We start from the raw sequence: 17,779 nt of genomic DNA, 5'->3' as shown, positions 1-17,779 counted from the left end.
AAGCAAGATAAGTAAGCACTGAAAATCTGCTATACATTGTACCTGTAGTCAGCAATACTGTATTTTATTAAATTTTGTTCAGAGAGTAGCTATCATGTTTCTTTTCTTCTCACAAAACTTTAAAAATTTGATATTCGGTTTAATGGATGTTTGCATCCACTTTTTCTTTTCAAACTAGTACAAATATTATTTATCTAGGTTTTTAACAACCCCTCTATGGTTGGAAATAGAGTCATTCACCCTATTTCTGCATAAGGCACACTCTGCCTTAAGCTCAAGGGCTTTGGAGCCTGCAATGCACCAGGTGACAACCACCTGAGCAGAACCCTATTCTTCCATTGGAGCAAACAGAAAAAACAACAGCCATGGGAGCTAGCAGATGCCCTCCAGACTAGGTGAACAGCCATCCACCGACCTCTGGTCAACCCACTAGTGAACACATGGAGAAATCATGAGGTTTCTGGAAAATATTTTCCTGGGTTGAGAGACAGGGCTTACAAGAGCACAGAGAGGCAATTACTGAGCAACTAACAAAAATAATTATGATGGTAGAGAATACAAAACCAGGAATTTTTACATAAAGAAAGTGATATTCCAAAGGCTATTACTTTCTGAAAAGTGCATTGCAAGTTAGCGGCAAAGATAAAATTTGAAATGAAATTGCATAATTCCAAACACAGTGTTCTGTAACTATGCCATGGCGGTGGGCAAATATATTCAGACATAAAACGTGATGTTCAAATACATTTTTCACTATATCTCCAGTATAACTGACCATAATGTTTAGAGTAAAAATAGGTATCTCAGAACTATAAGTAAGTAATTAAAAAAATTACATAAAGGCTACTCTGTGTTATGGATTGCATACTAGACTACAATTTTCTTAGCAATGCATCAGCCATAGTTCTTATCCTCAGGAAGTTTACATTTTAGTGCTGAAAGAAAGTAGAACAAGGAAAGTAATGTAGTGAGTACATTTTGAATAGGAATACATACTGGGAATGAGGAGACTATATAAAAGAGACAACAAATCCAAGATTGGGGGATCAAAACCAAGAGGAAATTGGAGAGATGGGGGAGACTTCTAGGCAGACATCATCAAAAGGTCTGAAGATGAAGGAAAGAAATAATGTGGCAGAGAAACGTCGAGTAGTTCACTGTTTCATGCTTGGAATCTCAGAATGATAACAGCTATGGGGGATGTTGAAATAGAAAATTTAGGAAAAGTAAGACAGGGGCAGACAACAGTATGCCATTTATGCTAAATGGAGATTCACTGAAACTTTTTAAAAAAGGAAATAAAATGGACAGAAGGTTATACAGCAAATTATTTGCAGACAATGCGATATTTGTAAATTGCACTGATTCATAATGTTTATACATTTTTGTTCATTTTTTTATTTCTCTTGTGGCTGAAAAATTAATATAGTAAACCCCATCTTAATACAAATAAATTGGTGTCCAAAAATTTTAATAATATGCAGCTAAAGTAATGGAGAAGTTAATGAAATCACTAAGTTGGAAAATTCTCTTGTGACAGCTACAAGTTGGCACCAGCTGTGACAGTAATCAATTCTAACTTCAATGTCAATGAGGATGATTCTGGGTACTCTAGATGGCTAGCATTTTTAGAACATTGGCACCGATTCCAGGAATCTCCCAATAATTTAGCAATGTTTTTATCAGTTCCACATTAGGATACTAAAGCAGCAGATGGGTCTTGAAAAACAGAGAGACCCATGATCCATCTCTCTGTTTCCTAAGTCAGTGATACCTGTCTTTGCAACTTCTCCCTCCCTTTCTGAGGTAGGGGGTCCAACAAAAAAAAAAAAAAAAAAAAAAAAGTTTTACAGCCCTATTTAAATCTAAGTTTGCAGTATCCTAAACATACTGTCATGATGTCTTACTTTAGGATGTTCTACTGTACTATCATGTACTATCATGTGACCTTAGCTTTAACAGAAATAATAGAAAGTGAAGTTAGGAAAGATTATTATTAAATATTAAAATTATGAAAAATGAGGGCACCTGAGTGGCTCAGTCAGTTAAATGTGTGCCTTCAGCTCAGATCACGATCCCAGGGTCATGGGATCAAGCACCATGTCAGGCTCCCTGCTCAGTGGGGAGTCTGCTTCTCCCTCTTCTGCCCCTCTGCCCCTCCCCACTGTTCCTGCCCTTGCTTAATCTGTCACAAATAAATAAATACAAAATCTTAACAAAAATTATGAAAAATTAAGTCAGTGTTATTGTATAGGTAATTAATATACAAATATTTAGCTTCTATTTTTCAAAAAAGAAAAAAGATAAGGGTTACCCACCTAGAATAACTAACCATTTAAAGCTCATGGTTATGGGGCATCTGGGTGGGTCAGTGGGTTAAAGCCTCTGCCTTCAGCTCAGGTCATGATCCCAGGACCCTGGGATCAAGCCCTGCATTGGGCTCTGCTCAGCAGGGAGTCTGCTTCCTCCTCTCTCTCTGTCTGACTCTCTGCCTACTTGTGATATCTGTCTGTCAAATAAATAAAATCTTTAAAAATAAAGAAAGAAAGAAAGAAAGCAAGCAAGCAAGCAAGCTCATGGTTATATTTTCAACTCTGCTATATTATAATGCTCTAACTATGGACATTCATATATACACATAAACAAAAAGAGTAAGGCATCACAAATATGCCTCTTTCCCATGAAATTGGTTGTCCAGAATCTGAGGAGGAAATCAGTTTTGCTCTGTGGCTCCTTTGCATCTATCTTCATAACAAGAATAGATGGACAAGACTCTTAAAAGAAAGCAACAGTAAAAAAGTGGAAGACATGTAGCAAAAATATATTAAAATATTTTATATTTTCCAACAGGGCAATTCCACCAAAGGAAGAAACTAAAACAACAAAAACAACAAGAACAAAACACACAAATACAAAAACACACAAAACAAAACAAAAAAATTAATCCATCTAGAGCCCAAAATTATTTTGGTAATCTACCAAGTTCATTCATTTAATTCATTTATTCACTACTATAGCATGCCACTTCTCCACATTTTATTCCTGAAAACAGCTCTACCACATCTAGAACCTATACCAATTTATAACTTAGAACAATGTTGACCTTGATATGATATAACCAAATTAAATATGATATTTTTACAGTTTACATATTCACAAATGTTTGTGCCTCAATCAACAGAAGAGATGCAGTTCCATGAAATAAGTAAGACAGATGAAATAATTAAATACCTAACACCCATACCTATTAATTTAACTCCTATAAACACAAAACTCTTAAAACAACATTTCAAAATGCAATTTGAGCAAAATGATTTTTTTAAGACACAAAAATAACGCTAAATTAGGAGAACCAAGTTAGCATGATTGACACTCAATAACATTCAGCTTCACCAGAAAAAATTTTCACCTTCTAATTTAGTTTCTCTGTAGAGCTGAAGCTAAAAAAGGCTCCTCAAATGTTTTATTTACTGGCCAATTTCTAGGCATCTGTACTCAGTCTGCAAAGTAACAAGCTGATGCTAATAAGCCATACATAAAGATCCTACTTATTAAAATACAAATTAGGCACCCCTTATGTTTATACATGTGTAAGTACAATTAATATCGCAGGCTTAGTTGGAAACAAAATTGCTTAAGTTAACCAACCATGGCAAAGTAATCAAATGAGATTTCAAATGCAACTGGAAAAGATCCGTTCGGTAGAAATAAAAGCAATTATTGCATGCAGAACAATTAGTTTTCTAAGCTCTCTTTTTTCTTTTCCCACCTGTCCTTAATAATTTGTCCATCATAAGTGACATAAAATGTCACCTTTAACACCCGTAATTTGCGTGGAGACCTGAAAGGCAGCTGGTAGATACAGCTTATTTACAAATATTAGTTTGAACTTGTAAATGCATGACCGCATAAATCTTAATCCATTTAGAGTGTATGCCCTTTGTTAGCTCAATTGTACATTCAATTGGGAACTGAGTGGCGCGGAGGGAGAGTGTGAATTACAACAGGGGCCTTTTCTGGTTGCCAACATTTTCAGCATTTTAGCGCTCTGCCTTTTGTTCTTGTTGTTCCTGAGATTTCACTACATTAAAGAATAGGAAATGTTAATCAACATTTTGCCCAAGTAATATGAATGAATTTTGCCTACTTACACTGGAAGGAAGAATCAGACAATTGTATCTTTGGAAAATGTTAACATACCTCTTAGGAAATGATTCCTGCCTTCTAAATCACCCTACTGTTAAATTACTAATGGGTGGCATTAAAGAATTGTCACAGTGATACAAAGAGTTAAATATCTTAAAAGACAAAGGGATTATAAAATTTAAAAAGAGGGCCTTTTGGAATCTGGTAGCATCTACCTTCAAATTAAACATTTTTAGATATTTGGGTAAAGTAGTGATAAAATTTGCAATTATTTTGGGTGGTCTCCTAAAAGAAGAGGAGATTTAATGTTGATTATTTCTAGTTTCTAGACAAAAATTTAAGTTTGATTTGTTTTATGGCGTTGAAGGATTTGTTGACTCTTGCTACATAACATGCATTGAAGCATCATCTGGTTCATCAGGCAGAAAAAAAGGAAAAAGTGTGTCTTCTTTTTGCAATATTTGAGTTTAGACAATCTGCATTCACATTCTCTTTTTCGAACATATAATAACATGATATTTCAAAGGGCTCTTGAAATATGAAGACTGTTGTGAAGACTGAATGTGGCTGGCATGATATGAGATGTAAAGTATCAATTCTCAGTGTGCAAACTGGGACAGTTTTGTGTTCTGTGCACATTGTTCACAATCCTTCCAGAAAGGTACTCAGGAAATGAGTTGACAGAGCTCTAAAGTGGACTAACTTGTTTTCCCTTTAACAATCTCTTTTGATGTCAATCAATATGTTCATAGGTCCTAAATAAATTGTAAGGTAATCTAGGGGGAAATTAAGAACAGAATTTGTCCAAGAATTCTCTTACACGGTGGTCACTATTTGCTAAGAACTCCTAATACTTACTGAGAAAACCATTTACTTTCTATTTAACCACGTAAGACTGAGTAATAGCTTCTGTGTCATGGTGGGACCAATGTGTCCTCTTGCATGACTGATCCTAGCAGTGTTACTCGGTGGGGACAGGCACTGAGAGAGCAGAGAACGGGGGTTACAGTTCAAAGTAAACTTTTTCACATTTTGACACCTGAGACGTCAGAATACATCTTAAAATTGCTAATGCTTCATAATTTAATTGGCTTCTTTTTTTCTTCCTTAGCAATACATAAATGATAGGGTGTCTTACAACTGATGATGGCTCGGATGCCATAAAATATGGTAGAATATGTTAACAGCCAACACATATTGAGAGTTTTTACATCATGGACAAGGGTTGGCCATTACTTCTGCAAGGAGAAATAAATCTTTGTCAAATGTCAATTTAGTGTTAATCATTTGACAATATCAAGGGATTTACAATATATCTAGAAAAGAAACCCTTAAAACAGAAAGCTATAACATAATAATTAAACAAAACAATACGAATGATACCAATGATATAAATGGCATTACTATATCGCTGCTTGCCTCTTTATTCTTGACCACATTATTTCTCCTTAGGAAACTGAAACCGACCTATAATTAATAAATGGCTATTGAGAAATATTACCTAATTCCAAAGAAAAATTTATGAACAGCAGTGGAATCAATATATTACAAAAGCTGATCTGTGTGAACTTAATGATTTTTTGAGTTCTAAGAATTACTCAAAATTTAAACTAAAACAACATTAATCGTACTAACCGAACACTAAGCAGAATAGAAGGTCTAGCTTTATACCCACTATGTCTTCACATTGCCTTTACAATGACACTTTCGAGATGGGAGGAAAAGATCAATTTTTATTTAATATTAACTAATTATTTTTATTTAATATTAACTAATCAAAAGATATTTATTTGGACAAATTAGTTTGGCTACTTTTTGTCTATTAGATGTGTGGATAGATAACAACAACAAAAAATTCAAGTTTGTGTTCCTTTCATCTAAAAGAAACTAACAATTTGTAAATCCCTTCATTGGATGCACTACAAATTAGCCCTCAATACTCAAACTTATGTTTCTAAGTTAATCACCAATTTTTTTCTCTATAGATTATGGATGACACCAATTATGTCCAATTATGGGCTAAGCCAGTACCTACATGACACCAACTCTGGCAATATGACCAACTGAGTAAAAGAACCAAACAAACTCACTGTAGTCAAATAGAGTCTCTAGCTGGTAGACTAGGTATTTGGTTTAATAAATATAAATCTCAGGAAAAGACAGTAACAATAAATAACACCAGAGGCATGGAAGACTAACCATTACCATATATTATAAGTGAATATCATATCATGTAGCGTATTTTCCTTTGATATACAACATAATCATGCTAACACAAAGTAAAAGTGCTAATTCCTAATTGTGTTCTTTGAAGCACAACTTTCTTACCCACAATTTTGAGACATCTGTTTTCCAAAACATACAAAACCAATTTAATAACAATCAAGCTGTCACTCATACGCTAATTCTATTTTAAACATCCCTCAAATTAGTTATATGGAACTTTTCTATGATCAGAAACTAGAGAGATTTTCACTCTAAATGAAATACTTCAAATATGTAAGATAAACATTTTAACAATGAAGGGCAAATTTTTTTCACTATGTCTCTGACTATAAGGAGACTGGCTGATTGATTGATTGATTGGTGAGTTGAAAGACTGGATACATTGATAGATGTATCAATAGATGTATGGATGCATACACAGATAGAGAAACAGAAGAAAGAAGATGGATGGATAGATAGATGGATGGGTGGATGGATACATAGAGAAAGAAGGAAAGATAGATGATAGATAAGAGAAGATGGATGGATGGATGGATAAATGGGAGGAAGAATGGATGGATTAAAGGATAGAGGGATGGATGGATGGATGGATGGATGGATGGATAAACAAAATTCATTATGATGAGAATTTCTGCTATTTGTATAATTAGCTCAGTAACTCTTAGGGTACAAGCTTATCAAAAATATATATGGAAAAGCTAGTATCAGTTAGAACTTCTAAAAATAGGCCACAGTGAAAGAAAGATTGATTCCAGCTAAAGTGGAGCAAATTAAATTTTACAAAGTTTAATACATTCATTCTTACTTCAATCACACTGCCCACCACCAAGGTGATGGTAACATGCACAAAACTTTTTACAAACTCCCAAGCTGTTAAATGCATCTTGTTTTTCAACTGGTGTATCCACATTATCTACAGTGGTGATTCAGATATAATAATGTAATTCTATCTGGATGTAATTAATTTTACAAGTAACTGTGATTATAGGAGAACATTTCAAAAGACTTATTTTAATATGGAACATAAGCAAGAACATTTTGACTAACTTACTAGCCCTGACTACCCAAAAGCAAATTTTTTAGAGAAACAAAACATAGCACAGTTTTGGTCTTAAAACATTTAAGATTCTATCACTAAAAAAATGTCACCCTAATCATAATGGATGAAGAACAAAACGTCACTCAAGTGCTTAAAAAGGGTCCTTACCGCAAAATCCTCTCTCCACTGGTGGGCTGCTTGAACCTTCTCTGCTTCCAAGGCCAAGCGCTGAAAAGGAAACAACATATCTTAGAATTCAAATGACCACATGCATATATACTTGTGAATACAAAAAACACTGAGGTTTTCAAATCAGTTATAAGGACATAAAAAAGCAAAAGAAACTCCTTTTTCTTGAATCATAAATTCCCAATCATTTAGTAATCTAACCTACTAGAGCTGATATATGTGTATTTACTCAAGTAGTATGAATAAACAACTATTCCTGAATAACATGGTTTATTACCTCTGTTGTCATCAGAGGATGTGGACACCGGGAATGCCTGCTTTCAATGACTAACATTTCAGCTTTAGAGAAAGCTTTAATAAGTAGATTATATTCATCTTGGTAGAACCCCATTATTTGTAAATACCTTCATAGCATATATTTTTATCTACGTAAAAAGGAAATGATAGTGAGAGACCAATATGGGCTCAATGCCATCCTAGGCATCTTCTTAACAGCATATTAAGGTTTTTGTTTTGTTTTGTTTTGTTTTAACCAAAAGCCATCAAAATGAAGTAATTTTCTTCTTGCTGAAGTACATTCTTATTAGTTCTTCCAGAGATACTCTGTGAGTACCAAACTGTCACAAGCTGCATATCTGAAAACAGCCTTATGTCATACTTGCTCTTGTATATTAATGTAGTTCAAAATTTCTAGCCCGGCTTTTCCTTTAGCACTTTTAAAACATTATTCCATCAAGTTCAGTTGGAGATAAAATGTCTGTTGTCAGTCTGCTAATCACATTTTATAGACAAACTCTATTTCTTTTCTTTCTCTAACAGTTTTCAGATTTTTCTCTTTGTATGTCTCAGAGTTACTATCACGCTGTGTGAGAAGCTTTTACAAGACACAGTGACATTTAGTGATAACAAAGATCTGAAACCAGACCGCCTCGATTGAAATACCAACCCTGCCACATACTAGCTGGGCAAACCTGGGAATTTTCTCAGGTGAGTAATAGCGAAGTAGGCTCCTGGGTGGCTGAAAGGATTAAGTAAGTGATTTTATGTGCAGTGCTTAGAACAGTGCCTGGTTGACAGTGAGGAACATAGATGTGAGCTATCTAACTTCGATTATTATGATTCATTCCATTTGCACTCCATGTCCCTTTGAGAAATGACTCAATGTTAAGTTCAGCGGTAGCCTGCCCCCAAGCACAGCTAGGAGACGACGGCAGAAAGAGGAAGAACAGAACGGTAAATATAGTAAATATAAATATTAAACTCATTCTTAAGAAACAAATAATCAGGCTTAGGTTTTAAAAAAGTATAAATCTTGTAATGGATTACTGGTTCACATTTTGATCTTTGACTGTGAACTACAACTCAGTGAGGGCTCTTCCAAAGGAGTCTAGACTGTACTTGATAACGGAAACATATCTTTATGCCAGTTTTTATATTAGTTACTGATGTGGAGGCCCTGTTATGTAATACTATGATCAGTTCACTTATGAAGCTATTAAGTAGGTATTACTGATAACTATAAAATACTGCCAAATGGGAGATCTACAGTTAGGAATTCCTAAGCTGAATTTAAAAGAAAACTTCTCCAGTGTGCTTAAAATGACAATGGTTTCAGTTTATCAGCCAGTACGCAAACATGGATTAAAAGAAGAGGTAGTAGGAGCACCTGGGTGGCTCAGCTGGTTAAGCACCCAACTCTTGATTTCAGCTCAGGTCATGATCTCAGGCTCATGAGATCCAGCCCCATGTCAGGCTCCACACTGAGCATAGAGCCTGCTTAAGATTCTCTCGTCTCTCTCTCTCTGCTTGTGTCCCTCTATTGTTGCATGTCTCTCTCTCTCTCTCTCTCTGTCAAATAAATAAATAATCTTTAAAACAAACAAAAAAATACAATACTTCTGAAAATTTAAATTCAGTTTGAAAATGTTGCAGAAAGTTAATAAAAATTGGGCAGAAATGGAAGCAATGTCTCTGTAGGAAAACTTTAGGATGGGAAGATAAAGAAAAGACAAAATGAGAAAATAAACCAGAAGGCATATTATTTTTTTTTAAGATTTTATTTATTTATTAGACAGAGAGAGATCACAAGTAGGCAGAGAGGCAGGCAGGGAGAGAGAGGAGGAAGCAGGTTCCCCGCTGGCAGAGAGTCCGACATGGGGCTTGATCCCAGGACTCTGAGATCATGACCTGAGCCGAAGGCAGAGGCTTAACCCACTGAGCCACCCAGGTACCCCCAGAAGGCATATTCTTGACAAAATTCAGAATACAGGTCTTCATTTTTAATAGGCAATACACGAAGAGCTAAATGTTCATATGTATAGGATGAATAATGAACATTTTGAGAATTTAAACAAAGCACTGGGTAAAACTTACATAAGTTAAATAAGTTTTTTGACTAAGAAAGATTAGAACTCTAAAATGTCTTTATGTCTTAGAAAGGAATGTTAAGATTTTTCCTTGCACAAAACACAGAAGGAGGTCGCCATTCCCACAGACAAAACACACTAGAGGACATTCTCACCCACAGAGCCATAACATGCTTTTCAAAGCTCCAGCTCTAACTACCGCATTGTTCTCTATGCTGGAGAGCATAAGAAAGTACAACTTAATTGATCTGACCCTGAATCACATGCCTTATGATATGAATATAATCTATGTTTATAAGCTATAATGACAGTCATTGTCAGTTAATTATTTCTAGAAAAAAAATTAAAAGGGATGAACAATGGCAACAAACTTCCAAAAGACAATTCTCCTAGGAGGAGAGACCAAGTCAGCTTTATTTCTTTACTGATATATATTCCCTTATTGATATATATATATATCAATATAAAATCAATAAAAAATATAAAAAATATATATTTTTAAACACTCATTTTATGAAGGAATGTCATTTATTGCAAGATTCTAAAATGGTTCTAGAAACTTAACAATGTAGTTATGTATAAGAAAAAAAGGTATTTTGAAAGATTGGTTTGACGCTTAAAAGTTGCTAAATTTTATATCCCCAGCTTAGAAATCTATAAATACATAATCATGAAAATGCACTACTTTGCTCATGCAAAACTTAATGAAATATTTTTCATCTAGTAAATTTCATGATAAAACATAAGACTGAACTTTACATTTACAGAGTGTCTTGGGGACCAATAGTTAATGACGGTGCTCTTTCCTGTGGCAAAAGACCAGCTAGCCATGACTTGGAGAAAACTGACATGTCTTCTGGACACTTCAAGTCCTTAATTAACTGCTATTCTGTTCAAGTGACATTTTAGTTTTAAGGCCAATGATCTACAGCTAAATGCCATGGGCAAATTGTGTTAAGACTGATAAAATTCCTACCTAATAAAATGTGAACATTTGCTCAGTATATAACTACAGTTATGGCCACAGTGCCATCCTGTAACAATAACTTAATTCAGAATAAGGAAAATGTGTTTTTTCTCATTTAATTTATAGTACAGTTTAATCTAGTATCAAACATTAAAACCAGACCAAGTATAGACAGATACAAAAGACTCAACTCAGCATAAATACCCTTGAGAGAAGATAGAAACAATTCTGCTCTTATTAAGATAAGTCAGATAGATTCATTAAATGGCTTTATCATAAATGATACAGCATACGTTATATGAAAATTCCTTGGGTATAGAATGATAAGTATATATACAATGTTATGGATGTATTACTAATATATACATCCCTACCTACCTATTGGTTTAAGCATTTAAAACAAAAAATCATTTCAAGACTATTTTGAGGACTCATAAGTTTAACAAAATGACTTTAAGCCTTCTGACTCTAAAGCTTATACTCAGACTACAAAACCAAACAAGTCTCCATTTAACCCATTAAAAATGTTAACGTCACCATTCAGAGAATATATAAAGATACAAGAGTACCAAAACCAGAAACACTGGTAGAAAACTATTTCAGGCTAATGTAAAATTTCCCAGCAAAATTTTGGAAATCACTGAAGACAAAAAACAAAACAGCACAAAAAATCATATATCAGCTGAGGAGCAGTCTTTACGTTGGTCTTGCCCTCAGTTCCTGAGAGAACACTGCTAATCAAAGAAAAGGCTTTTGATATGCAGTGATCTGTAAGGAAAAAAAAAAAGGAAGAGATGAAGAAGATGAAGAAGAAAAGAAAGAAACAGAAATAGAGAATGGGAGATGTTTATCAGATCAGAGAAAGACCAGCTCCCTTGAAGGCCTATTCATTCTCAGCCTTCACTTTTTGTCATATCCTTATCTCTTCCACTAGCACTGAATTCTGTCAGGTGATATGAAAGTCTAATACAAGCGTTATAATTATACAGTGTATACTGAAATAATTCTATCATTCCCTTTTATAATACCTAAATATGTTTTCTCTTGGAATAGACTATTTTCTAAACCTGCATATTATAAGCTTCCTAGACTGTTCGTTAATTGCAGATGAAAAATAAACGTTTTTTGAAATATTTAATTATAAAGAATTTTCTTTTAATAGCTTTGAAAGGAAACCTTCAGGTATCATCTGACAGTTTAGTTAGATTCCAATAATGTCGACACTCATGTTAATATCAGGAATGGCTTAGAAACCTCATTCAAAGAAACATCTCCAATTTAAAACAATTTCTTTGGCTGGTGGATGTCAAGATTTTTCTTTCTAATAAAGAGATAATAGATGAACACAATAGACTAATCTAAGTAAAATATGCAAGTTAATGTAATTAATGTACAAATACTTAACACCCAATAAGGATTAGCCATTTGTTGTGTTATGCCTATGTTGACAATTTTTTAATTACTCTAATGAGTTTTGCTTATCTTCATCAAATGTTTTTAACATATCAAAAGAATCGGGATAATCATTTCCATGGTCTAACAATACCTTCTGAAAACGGCAGACCTGGATGAACGAAGAGACTTCTATGTTTGCTCCTACAGGTACAGGCAATTACGTTGAAGGTATAATGCAATGGGCACGAACTTTTCAATCAAACAGATCTGGTTTCCAGATCTGGTGTTGCTATTCACTAACTATGGGATTTTTGGCAATGGACTTAACATTTTTCAGCATTTAAGAATAATATCTACCTTCATATTTTCTATTTCTAAGCTAAATATCTAGCACATTAGAAACTTAATGAAGTTTGCTTCTTTTTAAATCTTTCAAATGTAACTTCAAAGATTAGACTGGGTTAGAACTATAATCACTGATGACCAATTCAACATGGACGTATATGAGGGAAATGAATGGGAACATCTTAACAGTCCCTACATTTTCACTATATTTTGCCCTAAATAAAATCTCTTGTCTATAGAACAACAGGGTGGTCCAAATGCAATTAAGGGGATATCGTGATTTAATATAGTAGACAATAAAATGAGCTCAATTTTATTTTAATTTATTTTTGCCATAAACAGAATGAGAAAAGAGAACAGATCATTAATGTTCTGCTTTCTTACCTCATTTCTTGAAATATTAAAAAAAAGAGAGTGAGGTGTAACATTTCTTTAGCATTCCTTATGTTGAAAGGAAGCAGTGAAGACCTCAAGTAGACATCATCATACTTTCATATCTAATACAGTGTTCCATTTCAAAGGTAAAAAAATGTACTTCTCTTTCCAATATCTTTAACCAATAATGGGAAACAAGGCAGTGTTTCTTTTTCACATAAAACAAAGCATAAAGAATTTTATTTAAATTGATATAAATACATATGCCCCGCAGGATCTATCAAAGTTCTTGAACAACTTACTACATCCTGGTGAACAAAAATGTCACTATAAAAATTTTAACATGTAGACAAATTACTATATATATATATGTATATATATACATATATATATATTTTAAAGTCACATCTACTAAACTCTTTGAAAAAGATCTATTGGCTGAAGAAGTCAGGTTGGAAACTGGAATTTAAGATTGAAAAGTTATAAAATTTGAATAGACTAAACAAGATGAGTTAAATGTGGCACATTTCAACACTTGATAACTGTGATCACTATGTAAATACCCATCCTGACTGGGAGGAAGACATATAGTAAGGATATATAGTAGTATAGATAGATAGATAGATAGATAGATAGATAGACATATATAGGAAGATATATAGTAAGGATTTATTGAATATAAATATATTCAATATATACTCAATATATTGAATTTTGATATATTCATATTGAATATATTCAATATATTATATTTAATACTTTTATTCAATAAATACTTATTAAATACTTGCTGTACTGGAACTGTTATGTGAATAAAAATATATGACATAGTCCCTACTTTTAAGGTGTTTTTATACACATCCCTAGATCATATATTATAAAACCAGCACATACACACACACACACACACACACACACACATACAAACAAACACACACAAACAGATCATGTCATCGGTGACAGATGTTTTCTTAATGGTTACAAAATACAAACTTTGTTAATTTTACATTATGTCAGTGGAATTTGTCACATGGAGAACACATTTTTTAAAGTAGTGCTTTTATCAAAAATGGAAATACCTCAAATAACAGGATAGATTCTAAAAAGAATGTGTACTCCTGGACATTGACACTTAGCCATGGGTCTTTTTATTTGTTTGATCTTGGGTGGAGATTAAAAATACTGAAAAGCATGGAAAAAAATTAGTCTGAAATCCATTACTCAGAATTCATCTTTATGTTTAGGTTTGCTTTAAAACATTTTACACACAAAACACAATATTAAATGTAACCTTGATGTTCTCTTCATTCACCTCCCCTGACCAATTTCCCTACCCACAGCAATCTGTATAAGGCATTGATCTGTATCCTTTGGCATTGTTTGAGGTGTATTTTTTTTAATAGCATAAATGTTATCTGTGGTTGACACCATGGATTCTTCTTTCTAATTAATAGTTTGCATGCAAATTGAACGCCAAAGAGAAACTACCTGCTTTAAGGGGGTGGAGGGGTGATTTGTCTGAGGAGAAACCCATCACCCTGGCAAGTGACGATTTACACTGAAAATGAGAATCAATTAATGTCAATGAGTTTTGACAAATGGTTTTGGAAAAGTAAAGATAATGCCTAGAGGGGAGAAGAATGCTCAGGGAAACAAAACCAGAGCTATTTCTAAGACCACTTTTTAGCACCAAACCTCTATGCATCTTTACCATCAGAACACACTTATTCCTTCTTTCCATCAAGGGACCATCATTCCTTCTGCACAGGCATTACACAAGCAGTTTGAAAGAAGCTAAATTAACACTTAACCGAAACTACTTTTCAAAAGACATCTCGATTCCCTCTCATTATGGAGCTATGGGTTACTAAGCCCATTTTATAAAGATAACCAAAATGCTATGGTTCCTGGGCGGCTCAGTCAGTTAAGCGTCTGCCTTCACCTCAGGTCATGATCCCAGGGTCTTGGGATCCAGCCTGCATCAGGCTTCCTGCTCAGAGGGAAGTCTCCTTCTGCCCCCTGGTTTGTCCTCTGTCTCTCTCCTGCTCACTCTCTTTTTCGCTCTCAAATAAATAAATAAAATCTTAAAAAAAAAAAAAAAAGATAACTAAATGCTGTTTTTATGTTTTACTTATGCTTGCTTAAAATATGCTTTTGGAGACTTCCTGCTTTTGTTTGATGACATGAAACATGAGCACATAATTATAATCATTATCTTTCTTTTTTTCAAACTCATTTTTGTTATTCTAGCAGAGCAATCTCAAATTGATTCCAAGACACAAAAAATTATTTTTAATAAAATTTTATTTTAATTTAGAAAAAATACATTCCAATGATTGGAAAATTCTAATAGACCCTGATAAAATAGCTTAACACAAGTCCATCTATTTGAGTTTATGGAGGAGGAAAAAAAAGGAGTTTGCATCTTGACTATTTATTATGAGAAACTGGTTACATAATATGTAACTTTTAATATATACATTGATTAAAATTATTCATAAATAAACAGACCAAGTAGAATAAAGTATGTGGTCTTATTATTTAAACCTTTTCAAATATTTTAATACTTCTGTAAATACTGGAATTATGACATAAAGGAATTATGAAAGTCAATAGTAAAACATTAATTTGTGACTATATTAAGCCAAATTACATATAAATCCTATACTGTATAAGATGCAAGTAAGGCTACAGATTAATTCTTTTTGATAGCCTATCATTTTCTTACAATTGATTTGATTCCAGGTTATGTGAAATAAAAGTTTCATAATACAAACACTATTTCTCTTTCAAGTGCAAGCTTTAAGGGAGTATAATATATGCAAACCATATAAATAAAAGCTGTTGAAATCAAGCCAGTCATCATTTACTCTTCTATTAGTGAGTCCAGGGAAGAATAAATCTTTTGGAACATGGCTTCTGGATCACATTGTATAGATTTCAGTCTGGATCTGCTATATTCAGAAACTGCTTTTGAAATTAATCACAAAGCTTCAAGTCTAATCTTTGGAGATGTAATTAGCTCCAAATAAACTGGCAGACTCTTGGAACACAGAAGACGGGCTAAAGGAGATGTCATCTGGTAAGAACAGCAAAACTCCTTTGAGTAGTAGTGAAAGTAAATAATACACAACTGGTAATTATCACTACCTTTTCCCTGTTTTTTTGGCTCTACAGCACAAAACAATATAATAAAAAGATTGTTCAAGTGAATTAATTTCTGTATTGGCTCTCCACATTGAAACCTGCAAAAGTCACCAGATGGGTTTCTTCAACATACCGCATACAAACCCACTCAATCCCACCACCACCCAAAGATTCTGATTTCTATACATGGTGTCATTACCAGTATCTACACTTTAGTACACCTTTTCCTGGGACTAAACCTTGAAAGCCCCTCCCCTTCTAGAGGAAAACATCTGTAGCTACCTTAAACATATGGATTTAATTACTCTTGGAGAAACGATGTCTTAAATAGAAGTATAATTTAATGGAAATCAACAAAAATAACACACTGCCTTTGATGAGTGCCACACAATGTTGTACTCATCTTCCTCGCTCCCTCTCTCTCTCTCTCAATAGACCACTAATGTGAGTTCATTACATGTAGCATGCAGTTCTTTCATATCTGTCCACCTCCAACATCTCACAAAATGTGTAGCAAGAGCAGGCACTCAATTAAATGTTTGTGAAAATGTGTATTTTCCAAGTATTTCCGACATTTTTATCCAGTTGCTTTTAAGACTTAAAACTAGGTTCACTAAATTATCATCATTCATTATCATGGTACTTTGAGAAGCCACAGAAGTTGTCTTCCTACATGACAAGCATCTTGCTAGATTAATACATCATTACCTAATTCACCAAAATTGCTGGATTAATTCATCATCACCTAATCCTTAAATATATTAGTAGAATTTGCCTGTGGATGCGGTAGGGATCCAGGGTCCATGTGATTGCACTCTAGAATTCTAGAATTAATCTACAATCAGTGGCCTTATTCTCTGACAGTTGAGCACCAATGCAGATTCAAAAACCAAGAAAGAATCAGTGTGGAAAAGGAAGAGAATTTGACTGGCGCGGCAAAGGAAAGAAAAGCAGCAACAAGGCAGTTTCTAAAACTAGTCTAGCCCTATTCTTGCTGATAATATGCTCCCGAGTCCCACAGTTAAGGAACATTATCAAGGTACTTACATGAGGAAATCCCATACTCAGGTCATACAAACATCTCAGCCGAGATCTGAATTCTGTTAAATACATCATGCTAACACCTTGCCGACCAACAAACTGCCTACAAATATATCAGATATCAAATCTAAGTCATCCTATGTTGGCCATTTTATGTCCCTAAATAACCTCACAATTACACATCCAGCTTTTATTTTTCACTACTGACAACCACAGAAGAACAGAAGATCACAGTACGGTGAAAACAGCCCTACCACCTGTTAGGATGTGACCAAGTACAAAGTTAAATAGCACCTTTTTTTTTTTTTTAAGATTTTATTTGTCAGAGGGGGAGAGAGAGAGAGAGAGAGAGAGAAAAAAAAAAAAAAAAAAAAAAAACACAAGCCGGGGGAGTGGGAGATGGAGAAGCAGACTCCCCACTGAGCAGGGAGCCAGATGCAGGGATTAGTCCCAGGACTCTGAGATTATGACCCAAGTCGAAGGCACAGACGCTTAATGACTGAGCCAGCCAGGCGTGCCTAAATAACACCTTTTTACCTCAAT

At 34.1% G+C, this 17,779-nt stretch overlaps 1 protein-coding gene across 7 annotated transcripts in view; it reads right to left on the bottom strand.

Moving 5' to 3' along the window:
* CACNA2D1 (calcium voltage-gated channel auxiliary subunit alpha2delta 1) overlaps nucleotides 1-17,779 on the bottom strand; it is a 496,060-nt gene that overhangs the window by 221,131 nt on the left and 257,150 nt on the right. For all 7 annotated transcript variants that reach the window (XM_032873243.1, XM_032873244.1, XM_032873245.1 and 4 more), the window contains exon 4: nucleotides 7,580-7,639. In XM_032873243.1, the coding sequence (XP_032729134.1) occupies nucleotides 7,580-7,639 (60 nt within the window). The remainder of the gene's footprint in view (nucleotides 1-7,579; nucleotides 7,640-17,779) is intronic.

The sequence above is a fragment of the Lontra canadensis genome, unplaced genomic scaffold (genome assembly GCF_010015895.1).
Source record: "Lontra canadensis isolate GAN:19392208 unplaced genomic scaffold, GSC_riverotter_1.0 scaffold48, whole genome shotgun sequence".
Lineage (NCBI taxonomy): Eukaryota > Metazoa > Chordata > Mammalia > Carnivora > Mustelidae > Lontra > Lontra canadensis.
This window is presented reverse-complemented; position numbering and strand designations above follow the sequence as displayed.